We start from the raw sequence: 21,743 nt of genomic DNA on the forward strand, positions 1-21,743 counted from the left end.
GGATATTGGCCTGTAATTTTCTTGTAGTGTCCTTTTCTGGCTTTAATATCAGGGTAATGCTGACCTCCTAAAATGAGGTTGTAAGTGTTCCCTTCTCCTTAATTTTTTGGGAGAGTTTTAGAAGGATTGGTGTTAATTCTTTGAATGTTTGTTAGAGTTCATCAATGAAGTTATCTGGACCTGGGCTTTTCTTTGTTGGGAGGTTTTGATTATGGATTCAGTGTCCTTACTAGTTATTGGCTGTTCAGATTTTCTGTTTCTTCATGATTCATTCTTGCTAGGTTGGGTGTTTCTAGGATCTAATTTCCTTTTGATTTCTTCTTTGACCCATTGGTTATTTGGTTAATAGTTCCTAAATATTTGGGAATTTTTTAAAGAGATCTTTCTGTTACTGATTCTAAATTATTTCCATGATAAATTGTTATCAGAGAAACTTTTTAGTATCACTTGGATCTGTTTACGTTTGCTGAGAATTGTTTTATTGGTATAAAATAGTCTATGTGGCTTGTAAGTGGTCCGCATGCACTTGAAAAGAATGTACTGCTTTTGCTGGGTGGAGTGTTCTGTTGATGTCCAACTGATCGAGTTAGTTGATTGTATCATGTAAATCCTCTAAATCCTTGCTAATTATCTGCCTATTTATTCTCTAATAATATTGAGAGAGAAGGATATGGAAATCTATAACTATAAAATCTTTTTCTCCTTTCAATCCTATCAATTTTTATTTTATGTATTTTTAAGCTATTAGATGCATGGATATTTAGGATTGTTACGTCTTCCTGATGAATTGGACCCCTTTATTATTGTGAAATGATCTTCTTTATCCATGCTAATAGTCTTTGCTCTGAAATCTAGTGCTGTCTTTGCAATCCCTTTGCTTGTAACCTATTTGTGCCTTTATATTTAAAATACGGTTTTTGCAGGCAACGTGTAGTTGAGTCTTGCTCATTTTTCTAATCTGACAATCTCTTTCAACCCTAAATATTTCAAGATATCCCTATACCATCAATCTTCTCTTCCTTGAGCTAAACATTTTTTTATTATGGTTTGGCTGATACTTCTTCTAAATCTTTCACTATTTTATCAAACTCTTTTGTGCCTGTTTTACTTAAAAAGGGCTATTATATCACAAAGAATGCTTTGAGTTGGCCTCTGCAGGAAATGCTGACTATTGCATAGTGTGTCACTTGGTTAACATTGTCAACAAAGATCTGTGTCTATTTGGTTCCCCACTATTTGGTTAAAACCAGTCTGGACCATCTGTTCTACTTTTCTTACACTAATCATATTTTAATCTTGGCTAACTACTGACTTTTGATCTCTGGAAAAGTTTCATAGGGACTTAAAAAAAATCTCTTCATTGTTCCTCTGAAAAGGTCTATTTTATCTCGGTTATACCAATTCTAGTTGAGTTGTTTTGAGTGTGGGTCAAATAAAACTAGATTATAACCAAAAGTGTATTAAAATATTTGCCTTTGGGGTGCCTGGGTGGCTCAGTCAGTTAAGCATCCAACTTCGGCTCAGGTCGTGATCTCATGGTTCATGAGTTTGAGCCCCACATCAGGCTCTGTGCTGACAGCTCAGAGCCTGGAGCCTGCTTTGAATTCTGTGTCTCCTTCTCTCGCTGCCCCCACCCCACCCCCCGTTCTCTGTCTCTCTCTCTCAAAAAAAGCATTAAATAAAATAAAATGTTTGCCTTTTTTTTCCAGGTAAAAATGTCTCCTCCTTGTCCTCCATCCAAAGGGGATCCTGCTGTTAAGAAGGTAAGTGAGGGTTTTTTTTAATTTATTAAATTTTTATTTTGATTCCAGTATAATTAACATACAGTGTTATTTTAGTTTCAGGTGTACAATATAGTGATTCAACAATTCCATACATGGCCCAGTGCTCATCACAAGTGCCCTCCTTAATCCTCATCACTCATTTCACCCATCGTACCCCACCCACCTCCCCTCTGGTAACCATCAGTTTGTTCTCTATAGTTGAGTCTGTTTCTTGGTCTTTTTTTTCCTTTGCTCATTTGTAGACAGTGAGTTTTAAAGGCACAAACCCACCTTCCTCCTTCTGTGTGTTTATTCTCTGTTGAACAACTTTCTCGAAATGACACTGAGTTTTAATCATCTTAATGCTGTCAAAAGTTTTTTCTGATTAAATACCTCAATGACATTTCACCAGAATTCCTTGGCTTTTCCAGAGAAGCCAAGTGGGGATTTGGGCCTAGCATCAGTCTCCTGGCAACTAAGAACTTTAATTGTTCTAGAATTACCATTTGCTTTACCAGGCAAGTATTCTGATCATTGAATGGTGCATATGAAAGATATTCTAAGGAGGATGGTTCAAGATACTCTTTCCTTACTGATGTGCTTTCCCTCCAGATAGCTGTGCCTATAGAAAACTGGCCCGAGATGTTAACATTTCAGCACGTACTACATAAGAAGGTGCTCAGTAAATATTTGTGGTATTTACGTATGCCACTTCAATCCCTGACTATAAAATTTGTAGCACAGATAGGGTGTGAGTCTTTCAGTTGAGCAATTCTCAGATGATGTCAAGAGAACCACTTAAAATCTTTTTCTGTGTACAGCTGCAAGAGTGCGGTTGAAATGTGGTAAACAAGCTGACATTTTTACTGTTTTCTTTTACCACTTTTATTTTTCTGACAATTGAAGTGTCCCTGGATGTAGGTTTTCTTTCCTTGCCCTTTTTTATAATTTCAGCCAGCATCCATGTCAGTGAAGAATTGTAGAACAAAAATAACAACTTGCTGGCTCTGTTAACTAACAGCAGGTTCTAGCTTCAAAGCAATGTGCCAAAAACGGATCCCTCTTCTCTGCCTGCAGAATCCCCTGAGACGTTTTTAAAAGAAAAAAAGAATGAAAAGAAGATATGTTAGGTGAAAAGCCCTGTCACATGCTGCACAGGAAAATCTCTTCCATTTTTGTCAGGACAGCAAAGGCAGGCAAGATTGAAGCTTTGGTTGTCGCTGCCTGGAACCGCCACACTGTAACCTGAGGAGTGGAGAGGGCTGGAGACGCTTGGTGTCATTCAGTAAACAGATGAGGAAATTGGAATCCAGAGGGAGATTTTTTTCACCTAAGTTTTCAAGTGTGAGCTATGGAACACACTTCTAAAGTAGAGGTTAAAAATGTGCTTTAGATTCAGCCAGATTTGGGTTCAAATATTGACTCTTCCTCTTACTTATTTGAATAACTTTCTTAGCCAGTCTCTCTGCTTCCTTTGCTGTAAATGATGGTGCTACCCCTCAGAAGGATCCTGAAGATTAAATGAGATACTATTTAAGTGCCTAACCTGGTAAATTATTGACATAAGGACTCAGCTGTTGCTAAAACTAGTGTTAAAACACAAATCCCCCCATCCTAGTTAGATGTCCTGTCACTCTGTTACGCTACTTTGTATTATTGTACATCCAACAGGTGTTTCTTTTTGTAGATGCTGAGCTAATAAATAAGCAAGGGGCAACAGAGATGAAAAATAGCCTTTGTTCTTAAGGACCTCAGCATTTAGTGGGAAAGGTAGACATTACCATACAGTTTGACACATGCCATGGAAGGTGCACAGGGTACAAAGAGCAGAGAGGAGAGGCTGGTTGGGGATGACTAGGTGGATTTACTACAGCTCTTATGCTCTTTATGTAAAAATCCCAATGAAAAAGTTTGAGAAATACTTAGCTGCTCCCTTAGAGCTTTATTACTAGATTATAATGAAAGCAAATTCTGCCATACTTAAAGATGTTTATTAAATATTCATTTAGAAATTGGTTCCTGTAACCTATATTTTAAACTTGGGAATGTCCTAGCTATCTGTTTAACCACTGTCAGAGGTGTAGCAATGTTACAGAAGTAGGATTCTCATCCTCTTGTAATCAGCATCAGACAAACAGAAACTTCCAAAGCCTAGAATGACTGGACACAGGTGGCCCCCGGTGGCATTCCTAAGTGATCAGGTACAGACTCACTCTCCATTCAAGAATCGGGACTATTTCTAAAACATTTTACTCAGTGCATAAAAATATATATGAATACCTTTTATGTTAGCAATGACAGTCTATCATAGTTATCATTCTGATTACTAAGACATTAATCTCACCAACAGAAAAGTTTCTGCGTGTTTTTGTTTGTTTGTTTGTTTTTGTTTTGTTTTTGAGGTAATGAGCAAAGTCTTAGGTGTTGGTGAACAGCTATGGACAGCTAAAGGACTTTTAATAGATGCTTTTGGGAATTCATGTTAGCTAGCAATCTCTGAAGTACGGATTCTAGGTTGGGGCCACTGAGTGTCCCTAAGTTGAACCCTAAACAAAATAGCACATACTTAATATCACACTGTTTATGATGTCTGAATTAATGCTAAAATACATATCAGAACAGTTGCCTCTCTCAGAATAAGTGGTCAGGGAAGGTTTCCCAAAGAAGATAAAGCTTGATCAGCCTTGAAACACAAGGGAAGAGATATTTCGGGTAGACATGGGTGAGTACAGGACACTTCAGAAATGTTTCTGTATACCTTAAATATGGGAGTGTGCAAAAGCCTGGTGAAATAAGTGGGAGTCCAGATCACAAAGAGCCCTAGTGTGTGAAGCTCGCTTTTTATCTTGAAGATAAAGGTTTCTGTCAAAGGTGAGATTAAAGGCAGAAAGATCGATCAGAAGAATAGACCGTGTCCAGTCAAGAAAGAAGGTCCTCAGTCTGTGCTGTATTAATGGAATGAGGAGATGAAATAGATTCAGGTCTTAGGTATTTTTCCCCCCAAAACTCTTTCTGACACCTTAAGTGTGAGCTAGGTGTCTTTCCTTTATTGAGCTCTCTCTCATAGCGCCTGAACTGGTCCCCACCTACCAACATGTTTACCTGGCTATGTTGAAATTGCCTCCTTATCTATATGTATCCCCCATTGGAGACTGTATGCCTCATGAGGGCAGGAACTACGTCGGTCTTGCTTGCTGTTGAATCCCTTAGTGTAGAATGAAGTCATCAATCAGTAGTTGTTGAGTGAATGAGAGGTACATGAAAGAGATTCCATATATGGGAAGTGAGGGGAAAAGAAGTTTCTGGGCCTGAATAAATAGAGAACGAACAAATGAATCATCACTCTTGTGCCAGGCTTATATTCCCAGCATGGTCAGTCCCTTACTGTTTGAGCTGTATCGGCAGCATTTGAGAGAGCACACTGTGAAACTGAATACCTAATCGGTACTTCCCTAGTTGTGTATGTATTTTTGTTTGTGTGTGCATATATATGTACACCTACATGTATATTCTGGTTATCATCCTGGAGCTGAGCTACATTGTCAAAGTGGCATTGGCAGATGGAGGCACCAGCAGTGTCTGTTGAGCAGTTGACTGCCAAAAGTGACATGTGTAAGAAACACAAAGGAGCAATAATGTTCTTGATTTGAGCCAAAGAGCCTCTGTTGACCAATAACTGAAGAGAGTGTTTGTGACTGTGTTGTCAATATTGGCTCTGTCAAGAGCTGGATTCAAGTGCTGAGGAAATAGAGGCATGTTCTGTAGGGTTCTGCTGAACTTCCTGAGGTCGTTGTCTCATGTAGGAGTCACTCTTCACTCTGCTGCCACATGTCAGAATCTGCAAATTCCATGCATATATGTACATAACATCTGTTTGCAACATGAGCATTTTGCATTTTAGATATTTTTTAAAAATGCATATGTATATGGCATATAAGATTTGTGTGTAATATCTATCTTACGTATATAAAATTTCTTCCTCAGAAGGTCTGATAACCTCAATGAAGTTGGATACACATGCTTCCCTAGGACTTTTTCAGTGTTTGATCGTGGATGGCCAGAAATTTAAAGACCAGGCAACATTTTCCTAAGATAAAAATTACTGTAAAAGTCCCTTGCAATTAACTCACTAGAAGAGATTAAAATTGGAGGTGTTGAGAATGTTTGAGGTGATAAATGAGTTTGGAGAGTTAGTTGAAGGCAGCATCAAAAACCACTCAGCTTTGATGGATCTTTTCTTGAGTATTAAAGAAACACCAACTAGGAATTTGTGTAGCAAGGTTGGGATTGTTACACGCACAATAACCAGAGAAAGCAATTTTGTCTTACATCTCAGTCACAAAAGCATGGTTATATTCCCTGAGCCATCTCCTGTTTGAGATGAGCTGTCTCTGCTGGTGTGTTTGCAGAAGTCTGAGGGACCAGGAGCTCTGGCTAAAGAGTATCCTCAGGCTGGTGGAACCCACTGGAAGAGTCCACAGTTGATGGTGTCTCCAGAGTGACTTACTCCAGTTAGGAACAAGGTACTGGGAGTGGCAGAGTGGAAGGCCTTTCTGATAGGCCTGGGTAAATTTAGTCAGTACTCAACATGCCTCAAGATGCCTGATCTTGGAAGGACAAAAGTCAGTGAAACGTAGTTCTTTCTGTCAACACATTTACAAGTTAATAGTGCTAAACTGTTGGATTTAATAGCCAAGCCTCCTAGAAATTGATTAGCAGTTTCTCAAGTATTCAAGTATATTATAAGAATTTGGAGCAGTTTTTTTGTTTTGTTTTGTTTGTTTTGTCCAAGTGTTCTGGTGGGTTAAAATTTTTATAGTCTGTTCCCAGTCTTGCCACTCATGTCAGGAATGTGGACGACTATACTCACTCATGATTTTTATTGAATCATTGGAGGGAGGAGACTGAGGGGTTATTTTTAAGGGAAAAAGCCTCTCACAGAGGCACTGTTTCCATAACAACAGGAAAAGCTGGCTGCAATGTCTCAGCTGACTGGACCCTCCTGAACAAATAGTGATAGATAGCCCTTGCTGGATGTGTGCTGCCTCTTTCCTAATTTTTCTTAGTAGAACTTAATATCCAAATGTGACTTCCATGCCTCTGCTGATTTTTAAAAGGGGGTGCCTGGGTGGCTCAGTTGGTTGAGCATCCAAATCTTGATTTGGGCTCAGGTCATGATCTCATGGTTCATGGTTCGAGCACCACGTCAGGGTCAACACTGACAGCACAGAGCCTACGTGGGATTGTCTCTCTCCTTTTCTCTCTGCCTCTCTCTCTCTCTCACTCACTCAAAATAAATACATAAGCTTTAAAAAATATTTTAAAAATTTCTTTAAAATAAGCAAACTGAGGACAAGATTTGGTCTTTTTTTTTTTTTTTTTTTTTTTGGCATAGACAGAGTGGACGGTCTCTACGGGCCAGGTGCCTTGTTATGCCGATGTGAAGTAGATGAGGTGCAGCTGCCTTCAGACAGCAGAAAGATTTAAAAGGAAACATAGGAATTCTGTGTAGTTCAGAGGACAGAACTGGTGCCTGTGGGTCACAGCCACGGAGATGGAAATGTCAGCTTAATTATGAGAATTTTCTAATAGGGGACGAAGTTACCTTCTGAGATGGCACATTCGTTATCTGTTAGTGGAGGTGTTTGATCCTTGGCAGGATGTCTGCCACTCAGAACTCCTGCAGAGCTTTTCCTGCCTTGGGTGAGAAGTTGGGCTGCTTTTCTGAGCCTACGGTTGCATAAAACTCAAGTGACATTTTCATTGATGTGCTGGGTGATTTCAGCTGGACCCAAACATCTAGCCTGAGCTAATAGAGTATATTGTCTATAAAAAAAAATAACAAAAACAAAAATGTTGACTTTAGTCAGGGGAGACTTTATTCAAAAGAATCATTGCAGTAAAAGGAGGGGCTTTTGCCATTAGGAGAATAGTCCGACCTTAAGATTACAAGCGTGTCAAAAAATCAGGCAGGGGTGCTTGGCTGGCTCATTTGGTAGAGCATGCGACTCTTGATCTTGAGGTCGTGAGTTTGAGCCCCACCCCACGTTGGGCATAGAGATTACTTAAAGAAAAAAAAGAAAGAAAGAAAGGCAGAAAGGAATTTATTTACAGGGGCTAGTAAACAGGGCTAGAAAGAATCAGATATGAGGGAGTCGGTGGTAGAATCAGATAGTTAACTAGAAATGTTTCCTTACAGTCAGCCTATTCTCAGAAGGAACCATTGAGGGGTTGTAGGCTGGCTCAGGTTGAGGGTGTGTCAAAGGCTTGGGGAAGGAAAGAAGCTTAACTAAAGCTTGGTCATCAGTTAACATTTTGTTCCCTGAATCGGGACAAACAGTTCCATTAGTCTTTTAGGAGGTAAAGAATGGAAATTTGGTGGGTCTGTGTCTGGCTTTGTCATAGATGAACTTGGTAGCATGGTGGATTTTGTCTCAGACTTAGGGCAAAGGAGGGCTCTTTGCAGTAAGCTGTTTCCCAGAACAGGGTATGATGATTTCCTTAACTGTAGCTGTTTTCCAGGAACTGTGGGTTCACGTGAAGTTTAACACAGTCCTGGGCCTTCCTGCTGCTGCCATGTTCTTTTCTTATTCTTCTCCATGGTTATGGTCTGCAGTCCATGGCCTGGGCCTTTCTGAAACCTGCTCATGAGTCCTCCTGTAGAGGGAGAGAATGTCAGCTGCAAATAGTTACAGAGAGGGACACTGGGGACGATTTGTTTCTGGTACTGTCTTGCTGATAATTATGTACATCTTCTGGCCTAAAAAGTAAGACTAGCTGAGGGTTTCAAAGGATCTCAGAGATCTTACCCAGTATACAAATCAATGCCTCACCCATTTCTTTTGTATTAAGTGAATATTTTCTAATGTAGCATTTGGATTTCTTTAACGATTTCCTAAATTAATGGGCTATTTTTCAGAGCAATTTTAGATTTATAGAAAAATTGAGCAGAGAGTACAGAGTTCCCATAAATTTCCCCTCCACTTTACCCTGTCATTAACATCTTGCATTCCCCTGGTACATTTATTATAATTGATGAGCTAACATAGCTACATTATTATTAATGAAAGTCCATGGTTTGTATTAGAGTTCACCCCTTGTGTTGTACATTCTGTGGGTTCTGACAAATGTAGAATGAAATGTAGCCACCATTACAGCATCTTGCAGTAGTTAGACTACCCCAGAAATCCCATGCTCCACTTATTCATCCTTCCCTCCCACCACCCAGACTTTCCGGCAACTGCTAATCTTTTTTATACTGTCTCCCTAGTATTGCCTTTTCCAGAGTGCCATATAGTTGCATAGTATGTAGCCTTTTCACATTGGTTCTCTTACTTCAGTGATACCCATTTAAGGTTCCTCCATGTCTTCTTGTGTCTTGATGTCTCATTTCTTTTTAGCGTTGAATAATATTCCATCGTCTGGATATACCACAGTTTGTCATTCATCCATTCACCTCCTCAAGGACATCTTGGTTGCTTCCAGGTTTTAGCAGTTGTCAAAAAGCTACTATAAACATCCATGTGTACAGGGGTTTGTGTGCACATAAGTTTTCAGCCCATTTGGGTAGATACCAAGGAGCAACTGCTAGATTGTATGGTTAAGAATGTTCAGTTTTCTGAGAAGCTGCCAAACCATCTTCCAAAGTGGCTGCACTATTTTTGCATTCCCACACAGTGAATGTGAGTTTCTATTACCCTACATCCTTGCCAGTGTTTGGTGTTGTCAGTGTTTTGGATTTTAGCCATTCCTATTGGTGTGAAGCAGTGTCTCGTTTGAATCTGCATTTACCTAATGACATATCATGTTGAGTATTTTTTCATACACTTATTTGCCATCTCTATATCTTCTTTGGTGAGATCTTTAAATGTTTTTGAGGGTTTTTTTTTTTTTCTGGTTTTTGGTTTTTTTGTTATAGTGGTGCTCTAGGGTTTACCCTATACAGCTTAACTCTTCTGATTCAGCTTCTGGTCTAAACTAGCTTAATTCCAGTTATATAGAGAGAATTGTTACTCCTATTTAGCTCTATTGCCTTTTCCTGCATTCTGTGATATTTTTTATACATAATACATGTATTAGTGTTACAAACCAAATAACACATTGTGATAATTACTGCTTTATAGTCTGTAGCCATTTTCTTAACCCGGTAAAGCATTTGCCCCTACTCATCTCCTTTGTGCAAATATATTATGCGTCACATGTATTGCATTTCTGCATGTTATAGGCCAACATTACATTGTACAATGTATGCAATTGTATTATTATATAATTGCCTTATAAAATCAGTTTTGAGAAGGAAGAAATACACTCATTTGTACTGTATATTAAAATTACATAATTATATTTACCAGTTCTCTTTTATATTTTCTTATGTGGATTTGAATTGCTTTCCACTAGTGACCCTGTGAACAGTGACTGGTGAATTTACATTAGTATTTTTTATAAGGTGAGTCTGTTAGCAACAAATTCTCTCAGTTTTTGTTCACTTGGTTAAGTATTTATTTCATCTTCATATTTGAAAGATAGCTTTACTGGATATAGGATTATTGATAGGTTTTTTCTTGTAGCACTTTGACTGTGTTATCCCATTGTCTTCTGGCCTCTATTGTTTCTGCTGAGAATTCAGCTATTAATCTTACTGGGGTTCCCTTGTAAATGACTAGTCTTTTTTCTCTTCAAGATTTTTTCCAGGACTTTGACTCGTGGCATTTTTACTGTGAGGTATTTATGGATCTCTTTGCCCTTATCCTGCTTGGACTTGTTAAGCTTCCTGGGTGGGTAGGTTACTGTTTTTCAGTAAATTTGGGACTCTTCAACCATAATTTCTTCAAATATTTTTTCTTCTCCCTTTTCTGTCCTCTCATTTTGTTCTTCCATTACATATTTGTTGTTGTACTGATGGTGTCCTGAATTTCTCTGTCCAGTTTCGTTGTTTCATTGTGTTCTTTAGCTTGCATACTCTGTTGTTTTATGGGGTTTTTTTTTTGAAGTTTATTTATTTATTTTGAGAGAGTACAAGCAGGGGAGGAACTGAGAGAGAGAGAGAGAGAGAGAGAGAGAATCCCAAGCAGGCTCTGCACCATTATCTCAGAGCCCAATGTGGGGCTTGAATTCACAAAGTATGAGATCTGAGCCAAAATCAAGAGTCGGACACTTAACCAGCTGAGCCACCCAGGTGCCCCTTGCATACACTCTCTTGATTTATCTTCAAGTTCATTAATTATTTCTTCTGCCAGTTCAGATCTACTGTTGAGCCCCTCTCCTGAATTTATTTTAGTTATTTTTCAGCTCCAGAAGTTTCATTTGATCCTTTTTTGTAGTTTGTTTCTTTATTGGCACTCAGTATTTGGTGCAACATTGGCATCATACTTTACTTTTAAAATCATGCTTTCCTTTGGTTCTGCAAGTATATTTATAATGGTTGGTTTGAAGTCTTTCTCTTAAATGTAACATCTGGCTACTCTCTCAGGCAGGTTGTGTTTGTTTGCCTTTTTCCCCTAGTATGTGATCGTACTTTCCTATTTCTTTACATGCCTTGTAATTTCTGGTTAGAAACTGTAATTTCTGGTTAGAAACTCTGCATTGATTCCCCCACTCGTGGAATTATTCTTATTTGATCCACTCCACTCCAGACTGCTGCAGCCCAAACTATTACTTTTAGTGACTGGTTAGGTTATTTTAGTGAAGTCTGTGCCTCTGCTCATCCCCAAGTGTTAAGCCTCTCATATTGCTCCTTAGGAGGTATGGCCTTGGGTTTACCCAAAGTCGCTGGAGGGATGGCAGTGGTATTGGTAGGGCTCTCTTGCTCTTTTTCCTTGACCACACCCAGCCATTAAACTCCACTGATTGCTCTGTTGTTTTCAACAATGTCCTGGCTGCAAAAATTGCTCTACACAGTCATCCAGTGAAATTGTGACTCCTTTGAAAAGGAATAGTTTCTGAGGTCTGTTTTTTGATACTTGTTTTGACCTTGTTAGGGCTCCTCCCAGCTATCATTTCTGTCAGTTCTCTTCTACGGAGTAGCTCGTCTAGTCTAGGTTGTGTCTACATTAAATCCATGAATCTCCTCCCAGTTGCCTTTCACCACACCCTCCACTGTTCTTATGATACACTTAGGTTTGAACTTCTCCACACAGTTGAGAGCCAAGTCAGTTCCTTTGAGAAGAGTTTAGGACCTGTTGTACTGCGTGCTTCTTCCCCAAGGAATAATCTGTGAACCAGGACTCTTTCTGGAAGTAGGTACAATGGCAAGATTCTCTCTGAATGGCATGCCCACTGTGGGATTTATATTCTTGTTGCAAGGGGGAAAAGCCTGAGGTCTGCTTGGCTTGCCTTTCTTGTCATGGAACCACTGCTTCACAGACTGGAGCAGGGCTGATCAGAGAGCCAGTATTTTCAGTGGACAGCACCCAGGATAAAGCCTGTATTCTGTGAGTGGAGTGTGGGTGGGAAAATGGAGCCCCAACACTCCTTGACTATGCTTGCCTAATTGGCCTCAGCAGCATGTAGCTAAAGGCAGGATGAGAAGTGCTAAAGTCCAAAGCCGTCCAGCTAGGAGCTTGGGAGAGAAGGAGCCGGTGTTCTTGGCTGCAACACTCTGCAGTAGAGTCTCTACCTCATTAAGCTGAGGTGGGAGGAGGGAGAGGTCTTGGTTCAGAAACCACACACTCCACTTTCTTACTGAATTTACATAGATTTTTTTTTTGAAGGAGTTATTTCTTCATTTGCTATTTGCCCTTAGGACAATTTCCAAGGTCTATAAATGGTTGATTTGGGATGGATGGATGGATGGGTGGATGGATAGATAGACAGACAGACAGGTGTAGCTAGCTAGCTAGCGTCAGTGCTGAGAAGGTCATCAGAGTATCTCATACTGTCATGCTAGTAGGAGTTGATCTCTTTCCTCATCCATTTCTAACAAGCAGTGTCCTGCATCTGATTGAAAACCACCTCCTGGGGCGCCTGGGTGGCGCAGTCAGTTAAGCGTCCAACTTCAGCCAGGTCACGATCTCGCGGTCCGTGAGTTCGAGCCCCGCGTCAGCTCTGGGCTGATGGCTCAGAGCCTGGAGCCTGTTTCCAATTCTGTGTCTCCCTCTCTCTCTGCCCCTCCCCCGTTCATGCTCTGTCTCTCTCTGTCCCAAAAATAAATAAACGTTGAAAAAAAAAAAAAGAAAACCACCTCCTGGGCCACCTGGGTGGCTCAGTCAGTTAAGCATTAGACTCTTGATTGCGGCTCAGGTCATGATCATGCCGTTTATAAGAATGAGCCCCATGTCTGGCTCTGCCAGGATGGAGCCTGCTTGGGTTCTCTCTCTCCCTCTCTCTCTCTGCTCCTCCTCTGCTCCAAATAAACAAACAAACAAACTTGAAAAAAAAAGAAGAAAGAAAAGAAAACCACGTCCTAAGGCAGGACGTTCCATCTTTGAAAGTTCTTCCTTGTTCTGGGTGACACCTTGCTACTCTTTGATCCTGGCCCTGCCTCTAGAAGCCATCAAAAAGATGTCTAAGTCCTTTTTTAGATAGCAACCATCCCAGTGCTTTATGTAATTGAAATCATGAATCCCCAGCCCCTAGTCTTCTCCTGTCAAGGCAGAACATTCATAGTTCTGTTCCTTACTCACCTCTACCCTGTCATACCTCATCTCCAGCCATCACCAAGGTGCTTCAGGAGGTCAATTTAGAGCAGAATGAGATCATCACTTTCCTCATTCTAGGCTCTATGAATGAAACCAGAAGCATATTAGCTTTTTTAGCAGCCATTATATTGATCGCAAACTCCTGAATCTGTTCACACATGGTACTGATCCCATCCTATGTAACTCCTGTTGGTTTGTAGAGCCAAGTGCAAGACTCTTATTGTTTCAGTTTATCCCTTTGGGGATCACGTGTTTTCATTCCATGTCACTGATAAAATATTTGTATAAAACAAAGCCAAGGGTAGAGACCTAGATAGTATTATTTATTAGTCACCATGCTATGTTAATTAAGAGTTAATGGGTGTGATTTTTCTGCTTCTAATATGACACTCCATCATGAATAGTTGACAAGATTGTTTTCACTGAATGGAGTCAGATCATAAGAGTTTCTTTTCTCCCAATGGGATTGTATTTGAGACTGTGTCAGGGCCAGTGGTGGTTCTTTACTCCATCTTGGTACCCTCTCAGTGTATGGAAGTGAACTCCCTTATCAAAAGAAATGATGTCATCATGTCCACCATCTCCTTGGAATTTTGGGCCCTACTGAAGTTAAGAGTATTGATCGAGTTACAAATGGGCCTTTCCCTTCCAACAGTGTTTCCAGATGAAGCTTTTAGGAATTTCCTACAATACGTGGCAGGTGTCTTTTTTTCTCTTCAGTATATTTGACAGAGCAACTAACAGCCTATTATTTTGCATTAAAACAACTCAGTAGGCCATTCTTAATTGCACTGTGCTGAATGATCATCCATTTGTAAAGGTCATAGAATCCAGACAGCAGAGCTTTGCAGAGTTTGAGCTGCTCTAATGTATGTGTTGTTCTTGAGTGTCCAATAGACTGTTACCATAGAATATAGCTTTCTGTCTGGACTGCTGTTCCGAATCAATGAATGTGCCATCCCTGAGAGCTTATACTCCTTTCATGTAATATCAGAACACGGGTTGAGTATGTTCAAGAAACAGTGAGAAATCATTGGTTAAAGTAGAAGGAAAGGAAAAGATGCAGATGAAATGTAAGCTGGTCCTTACTACAGTCTGTTCTATCAAAAGCGACTGCCCTGGGTCTTTTGTGTTTTGTTGTTTTCCGCACTTATTCTAGGGACATTCTAGTTGCAATTTACATTGGCTCTTCCCCTGTGCCATAAATAAGCCGTAGCTCCCTGTTTTGCAGTGAAATATCTACTAATGGTAGATATTATTTCAGATACAGCATATTTTTAAAAGGAGAGACTCCTCTCTATATGCTTAAGTCACATCACTTTTTCATTTATTGACTCAGTTTATATGGCACTAAATGGGACAGTCCATGTCTGTCTCTGGCAACTTCATAGCAATATAAAATAAAATTATACAGAAATGTCTTTGCATTCCTTGGAAGGAAGAAATTCTCCAGTTACAGTGCCCTCTGTCTGCATTCACTGAGCTCCCAGAGGCTTTCTATGCTTCCCAGTTACCTCCACAGTGTCTTCATCCCCAGTCAGTGTGTACCTCCACTGTTCCAAAAGTCTTCATCGACCCCACAGTCTCTGTCTTCTGGGGCTCCAGTTCATTCTCCACCTCTTCTAATGCTTGGAAAACTTCAGTGGTGCCCCATCACTAACAAAGTTAAGTCTAAATTGGTTTAGATTGACAGTGTCAGCTTTTGATGCAACACCAGCCCACATATCTTAATCTTCTTTTCTTTCTTCTTTAATCAAAGGAAATTTCTCATGGTTTCCTAAACATAACCAATACCATGTCCATATATCTACTCTTCCTTGCCTTTTCATAATCTGGTATGTCCTTCCTTCTCTCCCCTCTTAGGTAATACTTTGTTTTTAGCCTCCAGTTCAAGTTCTGCTTCATTCATTCAAAAAATATGTATTGGGGGTGCCCAATCAGTTGAGCACCCGACTCTTCATTTCAGCTTAGGTCATGATCCCAGGGTTGTGGGATCGAGCCCTGTGTTGGGCTCTCTGCTGAGCATGGAGCCTGCTTAAGATTCTTTCTCTCTCCCCCTCTGCCCCTCTCCCCTGCTCCCACTCATGCTCCAGCTCTCTCCCTCTCTCTCTAAAAAAGCAAAACAAAAAACCAAAAAATATGTATTGGGCACTTACTATGTAGCAAGCATGGGTCTAAGTGCCAGGGATCCTGTAAGAAATAAGACCAGTCTCTGCCTTCACAGAGCTCCCATTCTGGTGGCAGGGGGTAGATATTAAACAAATGAAGATATGATATGATACGATATATGATATGATATGATATGAAGATATGAAGGTATCTCAGATTTTGATAAGGCTGTGGAAGAAAAGCATGATGAGGGAGATAAAAAGGATATTGCTGTTTTATACAGAGTGGTCATGGAATGTTGATAGGTCATATTTTCTGTCTAAAAACTGTGAAGTTACAGTCAATGTGAACATGAGAGGAAAGAGCATTCCAAGCAGAAGGAACAGCAAATGCAGAGGTCTTGAAGCAGGAGAATTCCTGATGTGTCCCAGGAATAATGGGACCACTGTGCATGGGCATGCAGCCTGGTGGGTGTGGTGGTGAACACTCTCGGAGGTTCTCTTCATCCTTGTTTTCTAGTTCACTGAGAGAATAGAAATCTGTGGAAATAATTGAGAATTGGGGGGGGGGGGGGCGCAGTGAGAAATGTTGGAGGTTTGAAGAGAGAGGTCAGGATATGAACTAAGCACCTGGCATAGTGGTAGAGTGCATAGACTAGGAAGTCTCAGGCCACTTGCATTTCAGAGTCATGAATTAAATGGCTTTGAACCGATCCCCTCGTACTCTGAATTCTTGCAGCAGTCATTGCCCATTCTTCATTTGGCACTTAGCGTGCACTTCCTTCTGTTACAGGTTTGGTGTCTGGACTAAGTTTCTAACTTGTGATTTGTTGTTTTTCGTAAATGTTATACCTCACCTGGCTCCTCTGCTGCTTTAAGGCAGCTTTCAATATGCACACAGCAGAAAAGGACAAAAATGAACAGTTGAAGGTGTCAAAAAAATAATGAAAATATATCTGAGTAGAATCCAGTAATAGCTTAATGTATTTGGGGAGGAGGAATCTTGAATGAAACTTTGTGAAATCTCCAATACCTAAAACAGACATTTTATTGAAATTGGAAAATCTTCACAGCATTCCTGTAACATTACAGGAATTACCCACATTTGCATTGCCTCAGTTTTTGCCCCTCACATTCACCTTGATTCCCAGGGAAAATGTTTTATATGTACTCAGGATAGTGATTCCTTACAATTTACACTGTCGTGTCAGAAATATTTGGTAAGGACTACAGTGGTTGCCATGAAACTTACTGAGAAGAGCATGTGCAGAGGCCTGTGTGCTGGGAGTAAATGTCTGGCACAGTTTACTCACAGGCCTAGGAATCCTGGACAGGCACTACAGGACCCAAGAATCTCTTGAGCCAAAGTGCAAGTTCATCCCACAAAGGGATCTGTAAGGACTTTCCTCCTCGAGAAGTTTTTATTGATTGTTACTTGAAAAATGTCCATGATGATCACATTATATATTTTTTTTCTTTCAGCTCATGTTAAAATGCTGTTCCACTGTCTCATGATTTGTATTGTTTCTAATAAGTCATTGGTGGTAATTCTTACTGTTATCTTCTTTTGGTTGCAATGACATCTTCTTTTCCCATCTTTCAGGAGAATGAGAAGTTCTTCCCTTTGCTGCTGGGAGTTTTAGCAACTGATAGCTATCAGCTCTTCCTTCTCTAGGAATTGTCCTCAGCTAAAGAGATCTACTTTGCCAACAATGACAGCCTCTCTGCCTGAGAGCAGCCAGCATCTGATGACTAGTCATTGAAGACTTAAAAAGGGCAGAACCCCCTTAATTAATTAATGCAGGATAGTTCTTCAAGGCCATCTTAGCTCCAGAGCTCTCCTTGGGATCACCTGAGGGCCTCTGTGGTAATCGCATCGCAGTAGAACTTCTCCCTATGCCTAGTTCTGCTTCCTTTACTTCTCCGTAGGTTTCCATTCCAAGTAAGTAAGAACTTACCCACCAGTAAGTTCTGGCACACAGATCTCCACTTCAGAGTCTTTTTTCCAGGGAAGCCAACCAATAACACCTTGTGTGTTTATAATGCATCTTTTTCCCCATCTTTTGTATCTTTTGTATTTTTTGCTTTATCTTTTGTTTTCATCAGTGGTATGACTAGGTGTGGTTTTGTGTTCTTTCTTGGTGTTCATTAAATATATTGGATCTGTATGTTTATGATTTTCATCAGATTTGGAAAACAGTTGGCTGCTATTTCTTTGAATATATTTTCTGCCCCAAGATCTCTTTTTCTCAACCTGTAATTACATGTATGTTAGTGTAATGTTCCACAGGTCACTGACACTTTTTTCATTATTTTTACCTTATTTTTTGTCTGCTTAAATTGAATAGTTTCTGTTGTCTTCAAATTCACAGATCTTCTCTTCTGCATTATCAAATCTGCTGTCTAGATCATCCGCTCAGTTTTTCATATTACATATTACACTTGTCCTTTCTACAATTTCCATTTTATTATTTTGTCTTCCTTCACTTATGGTTTAACTTACTTTTTTTTTCTAGCCTCCTAAGGTGGAGACTTAGGTCATTAATATTAAGCCTTTCTTGTTACCCAATATGAAATTTTTAAGCTGTAAATTTCTGTGTAAGCACTACTTTAGCTCCATCCAACAAATTTTGCTAATGTTGTATTTTCATTAGAACTCACCTTGAAGTATTTTCTAATTTACTTTGTGATTTATTTCTCTCACTTATTGGTTACTTAATTTCTAATATTTGAGGCGTCTTTGGATATCTTGTTAAGAATTTCTATTTTAATTCTGTTGCGGTCAGAGAGCGTGCCCTGTATGATATAATTCTTTGGAAAGTCACTGAGACTTTTTTATGGGCAAGCATACATTCTACCTAACTGAACATTATTTGTGCACTTGAAACAAACTGTAATATGCAGTTGTTGGGTATAATTCCTGTAAATGTTAAGTGAAGGCAGTTGTTAGTATTACTCAGATCTTCTGTATGCTTATTGATTTTTTTTATCTAGTTATCTTATTAACTACTGACTGAGAATGTTAAAAATCTCCAACTATGACTATTGATTTGTCTGTCTTTAGTTCTTCCTTACCTCTAGTAATACTCCTTGTATCAAAATCTATTCTCTATACATAAGCCATTCAAGCTTTCATGTGATTCATGTTTTGATTATATATCTTTTTTTCCATCCTTTAGCTGTTTATTTTTGTTTTTGTATTAAAGTGCATCTCTTGAAAACAGTATATAATTGGGTCTTGTTTTTTTTTTTTTTTTTTTTTTTTTTTTGAGAGAGAGAGAGAAAGCAAGAGAGAGTATGAACAGGGGAGGGGCAGAGGGAGAGGAAAAGAGAGAGAATCTCAAGCAGGCTTCATGCCTAATGTGGAGCCCGATGCAGGGCTCAATCTCTGTGACAACATGACCTGAGCCAAAATCAAGTCAGACACTTAACCAACTGAGCCACCCAGGCACCCCTATAAAACAGATATTTTAAATTCATTGTTTGCTAATTCAGTACCTCTGTCCTCTCTGAGTCTGTTTTTATCAATTGCTTTCCTGGTTATAAATCATGTTTTCCTACTACACGTATCTAGAAACTTTTGATTGTGTGGTTGGCATTGTGAATGCAGTGTTGTTGAGCATCTGGATTTTGTTGTCTTCCTTTAGAGACTTCTGAGTTGTGTTCAGGCAGGTCTAGAATGCCCCTGCATCTTGATGGTCTCATTGGATACCCAGAGTGTTTTTCAAGGTCCTTGCACTCTGCCTGGTTAGTATTTTCATATCTTCTAGGACTTTGCAACCTCTAGAATCTCCATTTAACTCATAGCTCTCTAGCACCTGTTCTCTGCAAGGCTTCTGGAGTCTTGCCCATATATGTGCAGTTGAGTATCAGGCCATAAACTTCAGAGGACTCCTATATAGATTTTTAGCTCAGCTCAATTTCAACTCAGCTTCCTCCTCTTCAAATTTACCTAATTCCTATCCCCAAACTCCTATTTCCTCAGCTCAGCAAGACTTCCATGGTCTGCTTAGGTTCTCCCTCCCTGTGCCACAATCCAGAAAGTGTCTCCAGATACAATTCCAGGGAAATCATGGGACTCACTTTGAATGTTTCTCTTCTGTCAAGGATTATAGTCCTTTTCCGCCTTTTGTCCAAAGGTAGAAAACAACAGGTATATGTATTTTGGCTGGTTTTATATTATTATGGGAGAGCTAGGCTAGTTCAGTACCATTACTTTATAATGGCAAGATTTGGAAATCTCTGCAGTTTGGGGGGAGATTTTTAAGGTACAGTAAACAATAACTTAATTTATTAATTTCACTCAGTTTCCATATTATCACTCCACTTCCTGCCCTTTTCCTCCCAACAACCAAGTTCTACAGAGAGAAATGGTCCAAAAGCTTTTCTCTCTTTTCACCAGTGAATTGACATCTAAACTAGGTAGAGTACAACCACAGGGCATCAGTGCTCTTTTTTTTTTTTTTTTGATTTGTAATTACATTGTGAACTTTTATTGGGTTTTGCTAATTTCAGGGTTAAATGTGCTTTTCCATATGATTCTATATTCCTCTTGTTAGGTAATCATTTTTTAGATCTATCTAGTTAAGATGGGCAGGAATACTAGAACTGAAAATGTTCCAGCAATCATGACTCTGATAGAAAATCATTAAGGACCCTGCCCTCAGAAGAGCTCTTTGTCATAATTGCTATCCCACAGTGACATCCATCAAGATAATTGTTCAACTTTCTTCTTAAGTAGGCAATAGTTAGATAATCAAAGGGTAGCAGGCCTTAATTACATATATGAAGTGAATGATTTCCCTGTTTCTATTTTTTTTTTAAAAGGTCAATGATAAGACAAAGGAGGATTTCTGATTAGCATTAGAAAAATGCCACTCCAAATGAAATATGACCTTTTGTAGCAATGTGGATGGAACTGGAGAGCGTTATGCTAAGTGAAATAAGTCATGTAGAGAAAGACAGATACCAAATGTTTTCAGTCTTATGTGGATCCTGAGAAACTTAACAGAAGACCATGGGGGAGGGGGGAAGAAAAAAAAGAGAGGGAGGGAGGCAAACCATAAGAGACTCTTGAAAACTGAGAACAAACTGAGGGTTGATGGGGGGTGGGAGGGAGGAGAGGATGGGTGATGGGCATTGAGGAGGGCACCTGTTGGGATGAGCACTGGGTGTTGTATGGAAACTAATTTGACAATAAATTTCATATTAAAAAAAAAAAAAGAAAAAAATTCCACTCCACTAAGAATCTTTCTTTTAACTCTACTTACCGTAAAAATAAATCTTACTAGACTTTTTTTATTTTTTAATTTTTTTAATTTTTTTTAATTTTTTATTTATCATAAAAAAATTTATCAATTTTTTTTATTGCCACATACCGGAAACTAGGTAAATATCCAAATATAGGAGATCAAATAAATAAATCATGGCCCATATACACAATGAAGTACTACATACAACTGTAAAAAAAAAAATAAAATAACATCTCTGTAACATAAAATTATTTTCAAGGTATATTGTTAAGTAAAAAAAAGCAAAACACAAGAGTAGTATACTATGCTACCTTTTCTGTAAGAAAGAAGAAATAAAAATATGCATGTATATGCAAATTTTTTTAAACAATAAACAGGAAGGATAAGCCAAAAACATTTGACAGGCAATAAAACAGAGAGAAATCTTCTGCATTTCAGAAAGCTGGGAACTCAGCTTCCGAGAGATGTCTGAAAACTTGCCAATATTCAGATACTAAGCTCTCCAGACAAGAGAATCCTGACACCACCTTCAATATATTTGAAGCCAATGGTGAAATGAAATTAACTAAGCAACAATAAAGCCCTTACTGGACTTTTTTTAGATCTTCGTCTGCTGACAAAAAGGAAAGACCACAGTACACCATGAAGCAAGAACCTGAGTTTGCACAGGACAGTTCTCTCAGGAAGGAAGGAGGTGGGGGTCCTAGCCCAGTTGTCAACCATTTTATTTCCCAGTATTGCCTTTTTTTATTTCTGCTTATAATGCATCACACCGGGGGCAGCAACACCTAAGCAGTTCTTCTTTAATGTGTTTGGGAATTTGAGTTTCCCATGCCCGTGAGGCATTTAAACTAAGATGACCAAACTTTTGTAATAATTGTAATAATCCCTGTCAAGATAATTGACAGATTTTAATGAATTTGACCCAGGAGTGATACTAGTTATTTAAAGTTTAAAACTACATTCTGCAGTTGTCTAAAACTT

At 39.2% G+C, this 21,743-nt stretch overlaps 1 protein-coding gene across 1 annotated transcript in view; it reads left to right on the forward strand.

Moving 5' to 3' along the window:
• Positions 1-21,743, forward strand: part of VPS8 (VPS8 subunit of CORVET complex) — a 247,992-nt gene that overhangs the window by 208,418 nt on the left and 17,831 nt on the right. Inside the window, 1 exon segment of the mRNA XM_030328374.1 lies at positions 1,710-1,763. Within this exon segment, the coding sequence (XP_030184234.1) occupies positions 1,710-1,763 (54 nt within the window).

This window comes from Lynx canadensis, chromosome C2, assembly GCF_007474595.2.
Source record: "Lynx canadensis isolate LIC74 chromosome C2, mLynCan4.pri.v2, whole genome shotgun sequence".
NCBI lineage: Eukaryota > Metazoa > Chordata > Mammalia > Carnivora > Felidae > Lynx > Lynx canadensis.